The 11,811-nt window shown below is 40.4% G+C and overlaps 1 protein-coding gene across 1 annotated transcript; it reads left to right on the top strand.

Annotated features, from left to right (window-relative positions):
- The first annotated feature begins 5,787 nt into the window (after positions 1 to 5,787).
- LOC115075285 (olfactory receptor 1020-like) lies at positions 5,788 to 6,729 on the top strand. The gene has a single exon (XM_029575576.1). The coding sequence runs from the start codon at positions 5,788 to 5,790 to the stop codon at positions 6,727 to 6,729; it is 942 nt and encodes a 313-aa protein (XP_029431436.1).
- Positions 6,730 to 11,811: the final 5,082 nt, after the last annotated feature.

Below are 11,811 nucleotides of genomic sequence, written 5' to 3'. Positions count from 1 at the left end.
AAGGACCTCCAGTGGCTGGTTCTTGAGAAGGAATATATTGAATACGTAAATGAATCACAGCACGCTTGGATGTTATCTGCAAACAGGGCCATATTTTCAAAGGGTTACACGTGTAAATCAGGCCTTGTGCACACCGGGCCTATTTTAAACAGGCCCGGCGGTGCGCATAAAGCCCTGGGACGCGTGTAAGCCCCGGGGCTTGAAAAAAGGGGCGGGGCATGGGTGGTCCTGGGGCAGGGTGGGGCGGGAGCAGGGTCAGGCGCCTGGCACTGCGGCCATATTTGCTGCTGTGCTGGGGATCGCGTGCCGGCAGTCAGCTGGCGCGCGCAAAAGGTAAAACAAAACTTTTGGGGCGGTTAGAGTAGGGCTGGGGGGGAAGGTTAGGAGAAGGGTTGGGAAGGTCAGGTTAGGGGGAAGGGAATGGGGGAAGGTTGCGCGGCTCGGCACGCCGACCCCTGATTTTATAACTTGCGCTGGGTAGCGCGCACACATGTATGCCCGTGCGCAACCTTTTAAAATCTACCCCCGTAGTGCGTTTTATTTGATTGTATTTGAATCCATTCAATTTACTGTAGTGCATATATTCTGCTGATGACCGTAAAATGGCTGAAGATACAGTTATTGTATTATTCTACTATTTTGGTTTGTGCTCACAATGTGTGTTTGTTGAATAAAAAACAAATTACAAAAAAAAAAAAAATGTAATAAATAATAATGGTGTTCAAAGTCTCTTATTGTAAAGCTATTCTGACTCTACTAAGAGATTAAGCTCTTTCTGTGTACTGTAACTGTTATTCTCTAGTAATGAATTAAGAATATTAAAATGCATCTGGGAAAATTAGATGCCCCAAAGTCTCCAAACATTTCATTATAAACACTCCAGCATTTCCTGATAAAGTGGCAACATTAATTTGCCCATTCTTTACATTTCAAACCATAGTCAAGATGACCAAAGATACAATCTAAACTTCAACTAATAATTTCTTGGAAAAAGTCACAAGTAAAGGATCCAAAGAATAAAACAATAAATACAGAACACATCTGGAAGTTGCTGCACATTGACTGTTATTTGCTCAAGAATGGGCTTGCAGGGACAGATGACACAGATGAGCCTTTAAGGTACGGTATATGTGTGTTCTGGGGTCTGTAACAGTGCAGGTTTGTGTGCTACGATGTGCAGTCGCTGGGCATTATTATCATATATTGTAATTATTTTCTATTTCCACTAAGCACTGCTTTTAAAGGAAGATGATTACTTATATCTTTTGCAAGTGTGATTAGAAACCCCTTAATTTTTTAGAACTGTTGAGTTGAGTTTAATTTTTGTTTAGCAATTATTTTTTTTGGATTTCAAATTCCCAGAATAGAAATCTGTTTTAAAATTGTAAATCTGGATTTTCTTCTTAATGATTTATTTATTAATGGGTTGTTTGATACATTATGGATATTACAATTTTTTACAATTTCCTTTGATATATTTTTAATTAGAGATGTGCAGTGATACTGTACTTGGGTTTGGGCTTCGTTTTCGGCCCACCATGGGAAATTTCGTTTTTCCCGTGGTTTGAACTTTTTTTTTTCGGGGATGCCGATTTTCCAAAATTTTGGAAAAATTGCATTTGTTTTTCAGTTTTTCAGTTCTCCCTATTTTTAATTATTATGAGCTTTGTTTTTTAATTTGTGCATACCAAAATCAAACAAAGGCAAGCCCCCTATAGGCAGCAGCAGGAAGTGGAAGGAACAGAGAAAAATATGAATAAATGCATTTAGATGGATAAATACATACATTAATAAATAGTTAAATATACTTTTGTAAAAGTAATACAGTGAATTTTCATATAAAAATTCATAAAAACATGCAGATAAAACTCATATGAAATGAGCTATATATAGAATATATAAAGGAAATTAATACACATGAAAACTCATAAATAGTGTTATGTACTAATGAACACTTACAATTAATATTATAAAATCATTCTGTCCATGTTTCAGCATTTATGCATGCATCAGATTAAAAGGGTCAAAGAAGATATGGCAGCTGGGATTCAATGCCTAGAAGTACAGAATCATGCATCTGGGATGTGATAATCCAAAAGAACTATATGCATTGGGGTGAAGGGCTGATGTGCACGGAGCAGGAGAGAGACCTGGGGGTGATAGTGTTTAATGACCTGATGTCGATGAAGCAGTGTGACACGGCGATAGCCAAAGCCAGAAGAATGCTAGGCTGCATAGAGAGAGGAATATCGAGTAATAAAAGGGAAGTGATAATCCCCTTGTACAGGTCCTTGGTGAGGCCTCACCTGGAGTACTGTGTTCATTTCTGGAGACCGTATCTCAAAGGAGATAGAGACAGGATGGAGGCAGTCCAGAGAACGGTGACCAAAATAGTGGGTGGTCTCCATCGAATGACTTATGAGGAGAGGTTGAAGAACCTGAATATGTACACCCTGGAGGAGAGGAGGAGCAGGGGTCATATGATACAGATCTTCAGATACTTGAAAGGTTTTAATGATCCATGGTCAACAACAAACCTTTTCCATTGGAAACAATTTAGTAGAACTAGGGGTCACGATTTGAAGCTCCATGGAAGAAGACTTAGAATCCATGTCAGGAAGTATTTCTTCACGGAGAGGCTGGTGGATGCCTGGAATGCCCTTCCGGAGGAAGTGGTGAAGACTAAAACTATGAAGGATTTCAAAGGGGCATGGGATAGAGGACTGTGGATCCCTAAAGGCTAGAGGATGGGAATAAATAAAAAAGCTTCTCTGGCATGAAATGGCAGTTACTACCCTTGACAGAAATGTGTGGGTAACCTGCACGGAGTGGCAGTTACTACCTTGGGAAACTTGGCTGGGCAGACTAGATGGACCATTTTGGTCTTTTTTCTGCCATCATTACTATGTTACTATGTCTCCATCCATTTCATTAAAAATCTAAAACATAGATAAATATAATAAGTGACAAATCACCTGTAACAGGGCTTTCCAAACCAGTCCTGGGTACCCCATAGTCAGTTCAGTTTTTAGGACATCCACAATGAATATGGCTGAGATAAATTTGCATATACTGAGTCTCCATGGTAAGCAAATGTATCATATGCATATTCATTGTGGATATCTTGAAACCCCGACTGGCTGTGGGATCCCCAGGACAGGTTTGGGAAGCCCTGACCCATAGTAAAGCTAGTAGAAAGATATGATCACCAAACATTGAGTATATGGTCCCATCAATAGGAGTTCTTGTCTGCATGGACATCCTTTTGGTCTCTAATCTCTGACAGCTTACTTCATCTTTTTTTTATTTTTAAGTCTCATAAACACAGCAGGTCAGACTGCTGAGGAAAATGTATCAGCTCTGCAGCTTGCCCTTTGGAAACTGTGTCCACCAGAAAGACACATATCTATGAATTGGCCAGGTTTCTTTTATCAATGTAATGAATTCATTTCTACACAGCATGGGTTATAGGAGTTGTATCTGTATGTTAGTGTCCTTTGTGTGGTCTGCATATACTGTAGCTTATTTTATCTGGGTTTTATTTTTATTTATATGAGCTTCCAGTTTATTGCTTTTTGAATATTATATTAAAGTTCATGTATCCATGTATTTATTATTGATCTATTCATAATTTATTTCCATGCTTCTAGCAGTAACCTTTACTATAGCCATGACATTTTTCTGAACTCATTTAGACAGGTAAACACTGATTTATCTGGTTAATTGTTGCAAAATTCCCAGCCCTATCCAATTGAAAGATAAAAGGGACCGACAATGCAAGTCGTTGTAACTGCATTTGGAGTAGGCAGTCCTTCAGATGCATTTAGATCAAAGAAGGGATGTAAAAATGTTTTGGCAGATGTGGATGTTGGATAACATCTCTATGCAAACAACATCCAATTTTATGTCCCAATTGGCAGCTCCCACCAAGAAGCCCTTGATAAATTTGCTAAATGCTTAACTACTTTAAAACTTTGCCTTTCAAAGAGCAAGCTGTCTTTAAATATTAAAGAGATTGAGATTGTTGTTTATTTAGCTTGCTATCCATCAAATAACTTATTGATTGATTTGATTCTGGAAGGAATAAAGATTCTGACTGTCACCCAGGCATGTAATCTTGTATCATCTAAAATTGCTCACTGTCTTTGATTAATCCCAGATTCATTAATCATGTTGTTGGCAGTGTTTATTATAAATTACACATTATTTATTATTTATTTATTTATTTTGGATTTTTATATACCGACATTCTCAATACAAGTATTGAATCAGGTCGGTTTACATAGAACAAAACTTTCGCACAAAAGGCGTTACATGGAACAGCGTTTCTTATAAATTATAAAGAGGCTGCACTCCTTTCTGGATGAAAATGATTGAAAACCGTGCTGCATTCTTTTGCGTCGTTTCTCCTGGTCTAGTGCAATGGTCTTCTACCATCCTTCATAAAGGTGTTGCAATATGTCCAGAATTCCACCACTGGGGTGGTGGCTGTAATTCCTGTTTTTCAACACATCACACCAATGTTATCCAGGTATCATTGGTTGCCTGTTCTGTGGAGAATAAAATTTAAAGTTTTAATGTAGATTTCAAGGAGATCAATGATCTTGTGCCTGAATGTTTTAATACCTCCCTGAAATTGTATCAGTCCTCTAGGCCGCCTAAATCAGCCTCCTTAAATTTACTGGATGTTCCATCGCAAAAAGTTCTTCTATTGAATGAGTCCTGTGAATGCTTATTTGATGTGCTGGGATCTGAACTCTGGAACTCACTCCCCCACCCTAATAAGGAAGAAAGAACTTGTACTTTCTATTTGTAAATTTTCACAAAGCATGAAAATAAAAGTACCCATTGACTTTGCATCTATGCGGGTAGTTTTCAAAATAGCCACCTATCTGTTTAATTTATAATTTTAGGTATTGTTTTATACTTTGAAATTTTTATATAGTTTTTTATTGCATAGGATTTTATGTTATAATAGTGGAATGTCTGTATGGGTTTTCCTGTAAATCAATTTTTGCTACAATAGAAAAAAAACAGATATGGAATGAAATACTTATTGAACATGGGCCTTTTGATTAATGTTTTTCTCATTAGATTTTCTTACACTTCTTTGAAAATGATACTCAAATGTGTATAATTATATAGATAATCTCTCTGAAAATATGCTGAAATAGCCTAAAAGTATAAAAAAAAAATGGCAACACCATCATAATGTCTCTGAAGATGAGCACACACCTTATACATGTGACTGACATTTTTGTCGCTGTTTTTTATAATCATTTGTAACCTCTGCTTGCAAATTGCATGGGTACAGGAGCACATAGGATTTTCAGGGCCAATACACAATCTCCTCTTACTGTCTCTGACTCCAGGGCTGGGTTCTTTTACTGGTGGGGGGAAGGAAAAATCTCATCCAAGGCCCCTAGATAGCAGAGGTGAAACTGTGTCTCTTTTTCCTGGAAGAGGTATAAGTTTGGTTCCTGTTAGTAATGGGTTGATTTTAAAAGGAGCGCATGGCCATCCATGTGCATGGTTCCTGGCGCGCTCACATGGATGCACCGGTTTTATAAGATGTGTGTGCCGGCACATGCACGTTATATAATCTGACGGCCGTGTGCATTTAAGGAGGGAACTTCCTTACCCTGTACCTGAACTTCCTTACCCCCGTACCTGAACTTCCTCCCTCTTTCCCTCTCTTCCCCACCCCCTAAACCCTTCCTATCAACTTAAGGTTTGTGCTCTGACCTTTAATGTTTGTGTTTCATTTCTAGGCATCACATTGACCGAATGGCAGAGAGAAATGACACCTCACTGAGGGATTTTGTTCTCTTAGGATTCACCAGTGCTCCACACTTGCAGGTTGTGCTATTTGTAGGGTTTTTGCTGATATATTTGACAACACTGCTGGGAAATCTCGGCATCATCCTGGTTATTCAGACTGACTCTCATCTTCACACCCCCATGTACTTTTTTCTTGCTAACTTGGCCTTCGTTGATCTTTGGTATTCATCAGTCACTGCCCCCAAAATGCTGATTAACTTTCTTTCACAGGATAAGTCAATTTCCTACATTGGGTGTGCAACACAAATATTTCTTTTTGTAACATTAGGTTGTACAGAATCTCTCCTCCTGGCCGCTATGGCTTATGATCGATATGTGGCGATTTGTAAACCACTCTATTATGCTGTTATTATGACCAGGACATTTTGCAGCCAGATGGTTGCTGGTTCCTACATTGGAGGGGTTCTATATTCTGCATTACAGACAGGTTTCACATTTAGATTATCATTCTGTGCGTCTCATGAGATTGACCATTTCTTCTGTGACATTCCAACACTACTGAAGCTTTCTTGCACCAACACATACATCAATGATGTTGTGCTTCCCACCCTGGTGGTCATTGTGATATTTATTTCAGTTCTGGTTATCCTTTTTTCATACATCTACATCCTGGCCACCATTTTGAGGATCAGTTCGACAGAAGGGAGACGCAAAGCCTTTTCCACCTGTGCCTCCCATTTTATCTGTGTCACTTTATTCTACGGGACAATTATCTTCAAGTATGTATTGCCCAGTTCCATTTATTCTCTGGAACAGGACAGGGCGGTCTCAGTGATTTATGCTCAGGTAATTCCCATGTTAAATCCCTTAATCTACAGCCTCAGGAATAAGGAGGTAAAAGCAGCAGTGAGTAAAATTAGAGGTAGAACCAGCTCTGTAAGGAAGTGAATTCTATTAATATTATAATCATATTTTATTTGAGATAGTTCTATTTTTATTGCTTTGGATAGCAAAAGAAGTACAACTGAAGTAGTGATGCCAATGCAACATTACATATTCTGTTAGACAAGGAAATCACATTATTTCTGGTGGTCCAGTGGGAGCAATGCTAGATCTTCGGGGATCTAGAACTGTCCCATGGTGCCTTGGATTTGGATCCCATCTCTTTATAGGAAGACTAGAGCAGGTTCCAACTAGTCTTCAAGATCAGGTGTGAAGAAAAATGAGGCCAGAGAAATATACAGGCAAAAGTACATTAACTGGACAATCTGGGGATGAACTGGGAAAACTGGGAAAAGCAATGACACACAACCCTTTTAAAATTCCCTGATTTATGCAGAACTGGCATTTGCATGCACATGCTCACTTAGGACCAGATTTTAAAAGCCCTGCGCGCCGGTGTGCCTATTTTGCATAAGCCGGTGCGCGCATAGTCCCGGGGCTTCGTAAAAGGGGCAGGAGGGGGCGTGTCTGGGGGCGTGTCCTGGGTCAGGGGGCGGTTTGGGCTGGGTAAGGGGGTGTGGTGCCAGCCCAGGGGCATGGCCGAGGCCTCCAGACCAGCCCCCGGGTCGGGAGATGGCGCACCAGCAACCCGCTGGCGCGCGCGCAAATTTTACACCTGCCTCGGGTAGGTGTAAATCTGCTGACAATGGTAGGGGGGGTTTAGATAGGGGCCGGGGGGGGGGGGGGTGTGGGTTAGGTAGGGGAAGAGAGGGGAAGGGAGGGGAAGGTGAGGGGAGGCGGAAGGAAAGTTCCCTCCGAGGCCGCTCCGATGTGCACCCCCTTGTGCGCGCCGAGCTCGGATTTTATAAGATACGCGCGGCTGTATCTTATAAAATCCAGCGTACTTTTGTTCGCGAGTGGTGCGCGCGCTGTTTTTGAAAATGTACCCCTTAGTATTTAGCATTTATGTATGCGCAGCCAGGCTATTTTATAATATGCATGCATATACGTGTGCAAGTTATAAAATAGTCGTATCCCTGGATGTGGGCTGATGCATGTGTGCACATATGTGCCTGCTTGCCAGTTTTAAAGTTAACATCTAAAACATTAATTTCTAGCCACCATGACACAAAATATACTGGTAGGGGCCCACACACAACCATTCACAAACATAAAAAAAATCAATTACATATACAAAAATTAATATGTAAAATATAATAACCAACCCTCAAACTATATCAAACGAAAAAAACACCTGTGGATCACAATGAATATAAAACCAGTATTTAAGAAATTGTCCATAATAGTTTCATTTCATTCTATTAATTAGTATTTATCAATTGCTTTCCAGATAAAAATCACCCAAGGTGATAAAAGACATAAAAATTTGCAAAATGTTATATAAACTATAAACAAACAAAACCAAGACTCTATAGCAAACCTTGCCTCACCCAGAATTTAATAGGCCTACCCATTCATCCAGCCTCTGACATGAACCACGTCTGTAAGCTCTTCCTAAATAGTAACAGATTGCTTTCCTCTCTATTTATTCCATAGGAAAGTGATGTTGCTATAAATTAAATTGAACTATCAACAAATGATGAAAAGATTGCTGTATCTTCAAAAGATAGAGAAATTGATGGTCCAAACACATTTTTTGTATATTCAGATAAGCCAAAAAGTCCCAATGAGCCTTATAAGATAATTCAATAAGATTCAAAGGTCAAATGCTGAAACAAACTAACAATTCCACAGATGGTTTTGAAAAATACTTTGATGGGGCAATATTTACCAAGATGGCTGTCTTCAACTTTGCTTGACATGCTTCACCAAAAATGGTTTTATCAGGGATACGTTTTCTAAAGGAAATCACCACATAGCAGTTTTTCACTGTAGCAAGGCACCGTTAGCCCCCATTTGGCCACGCGTTTTTGACGCACTATTATTACCCCTTATACAGTAAGGGGTAATAGTGTGTGGAAAACATGTGGACAACCCCCCGAAACCAATAGCGCTCATCACATGCAAATGTGATGACCCTGAGAAGACTGAAACCCCTGTTAACACTAAACAACTTTCGCACAATTCTTCAGGCAATGATATTCGCAAGTACAGACTATTGTAATTCACTCTTACTAGGGCTACCACAATCTACGCTAAGGCCACTGAAAATACTACAAAACTCCGCTGCTAGAATTTTGACTGGCAAAAAAAGAAGGGATCACGTAACTGGAACACTTGCAGAACTACACTGGCTCCCAATTGAACAAAGAATACAATACAAGGCTCTATGTATAATTCATAAGCTAATTCACGATGATAAAGCAGACTGGCTTAACACTGCACTGCGCGTACATGTCCCGCACAGAAACCTGAGATCTGCTAATAAGGCTCTACTAACCGTCCCCTCTGTTAAGTCAGAACACCTCACTCAAGTAAGGGAAAGAGCACTGTCACTGGCTGGTCCTGTGCTATGGAACACTATGCCACTTGAAATAAGGCTGCAGAGAAATTTGAAAATATTTAAGTCTAACCTGAAAACCTGGCTCTTCAAACAAGCTTTCAATAAAGACAAAGAGAATGAAAAAAACAATTGATTGATAAGGACGCACCGAAAAAACAGTTGTTGTTTTTGTTTTTAAAGCCTACAAGTGCACTTTAATGTTAAATTTGAACCGCTTATACAATTTACTACCAAACAGATAAACTCAATTTAAATGAATAGCTTAGTGTACTATATTGTTACCGTACTATGATGACTTAATTTGTAACCTATACCTCTCATATTTTTTTTCGTGCCTATATGTAAACTGTTGTGATGGTTATCTAACTTAACGATGGTATAGAAGAGTTTTTAAATAAATAAATAAAATAAGATTATAGTGATAGGGGTATACTACCGTCCACCTGGCTGAGATGGTGAGACAGACAGTGAAATGCTAAGAGAAATTAGGGAAGCTAACCAAATTGGTAGTGCATTAATAATAGGAGATTTCAATTACCCCAATAATGACTTGGTAAGTGAAACATCAGGACTTATTAGAGAGATAAAGTTCCTGGATGTATTAAATGACAATTGTAAGGAGCAATTGGTTCAGGAACCAATGAGAGAGGGAGCAAGTTTAGATCTAATTGTCAGTGGAACACATGATTTGGTGAGAGAGGTAACAGTGGTGGGGCTGCTTGGCAATAGTAATCATAATGGGGTAGATTTTCAAAGGGTTACACATGAAAGATACACGCAGAACCCCCGAAAACCTACCCCTGCACGCGACGAGCCTATTTTGCATAGGCTTGGAGGTGCGTGCAAGTCCCGGGACGCGTGTATGTCCCAGGGCTTCGAAAAAGGGGTGGTCTGGAGGTGGGGACGTAGGCGGGGCCACAGTCTGTGGGTAGTCCGGGGGCGTGGCCGGGGACATGGCAGTCCGGGGGCAGTCCGGGGAGGGCGAGTTCTCCGACACAGCTGCCTGTGCCTGGCGTACGCAAGTTTCGCCTGCCTCAGGGAGGCATAACTGTTGAAAAAGGTAGGGGGGATTTATTTAAGGCTGGGGGCTGGGTTAGATAGGGGAGGGGGGGGGGAAAAAAAGTTCCCTCCAAGGCCGCTCCGATTTCAGAGCGGCCTTGGAGGGAACAGGGAAAGCCTTCAGGGCTCCCCTTGGGCTCAACATTTATTTATTTATTTATTTAACTTCTTTTACTATACCGACACTCAAGACCAGGTCTTATCGTACCGGTTTACATTAGAACATGGGGAAACCAATTAACGTATAAGTAGAAATGAGAAGTTACATTAAAACAGGGAGAGTAAAAACATGGATGTCGGAAGATAGGACAGAATTAAACTATAACAGAAATTGGAGATCGAGTAATCAAACAATAAGTTAACAAAATTAAACTATACATTAACACAAAACAATAAATTAGTAATGCAGAAACATGGATTATAATCAGCGGATATATACATGGTATGTCTGATGGGAGGAGTGGCGGGGGATGAGGGGGGGTGAGGGAAAAAGTGTGGGTTGGGGTTGAGGGGGAAAGGGAGAAGGTTGGGAGTGAGGGGAGGGAAAAAGGGTGGGTTGAGGGGTGGGTTGAGGGGTGAGAGACAGAGTTGGTTGAAAGGATTCCTTCAATGGTAGGCTTGTGTGAACAGCCAGGTTTTAAGTTTTTTTCTGAAGGTTAAGTGGCATTGTTCCTGGCGTAAGTCTTGAGGAAGCGAATTCCAATGTAGCGGACCTGCTTTCGAAAGTGCTCGCTTGTGAATGGAGTTGTGGATTGATGATTTGTTGGGAGGGGCCTTGAGCTTACTTTTGTAGGCAGTTCTTATTGGTCTTGAGGATGTATGTAGTTCCAGAGGGAAGGTGAGTTGGAGAGTGGATTGTTGGTAGACCGATTTGTGGATGATAGTGAGAGCTTTGAACAGAATTCTATATTGAATAGGAAGCCAATGTAAGATTTTTAGGATAGGTGTGATGTGGTCCTTGCGCCGTGTATTTGTAAGGATCCTGGCCGCTGCGTTTTGCAGCATCTGTAGAGGTTTAGTCGAAGAGGCAGGGAGACCGAGTAGAAGAGCGTTGCAATAGTCGATCTTTGAGAAAAGTATTGCTTGAAGCACAGAACGGAAATCCTGGAAGTGTAAAAGCGGTCTTAGATGCTTCAGGACCTGTAGCTTGAAGAAACATTCTTTAGTTGTAGCATTAATGAATTTTTTGAAATTCATTCTAGAGTCAAGGGTGGCCCCAAGGTCTCTGACATGGCTTGCTAGTGGGGTTATTGTGTTATTGGTGAAGGGGTGGTTATCGCACATTATTGCGATATTATTGTGTTATTGGTGAAGGGGGTGCACATGTGTGCACCCCCTTGCACGCATGTTATAAAATTGGGTGTACATTTGTGCACGCTGGTAACGTGCACAAATGTACTCCATGCGCGTAACTTTAAAAATCTGCCCCAATATGATCAAATTTGAATAAATGACTTTAAGGGGAACAGTAAGTAAATCCATGGCTCTAGCACTAAACTTTCAAAAGACAAATTTTGATAAAATGAAAAAAATAATTTGAAAGGTGCAGTTACAAAGGTAAAAGG

This window comes from Rhinatrema bivittatum, chromosome 13 (genome assembly GCF_901001135.1).
Source record: "Rhinatrema bivittatum chromosome 13, aRhiBiv1.1, whole genome shotgun sequence".
Classification (NCBI taxonomy): Eukaryota; Metazoa; Chordata; class Amphibia; order Gymnophiona; family Rhinatrematidae; genus Rhinatrema; species Rhinatrema bivittatum.
The sequence above is the reverse complement of the archived record's forward strand: the minus strand, read 5'-3'. Positions and strand labels throughout refer to the sequence as shown.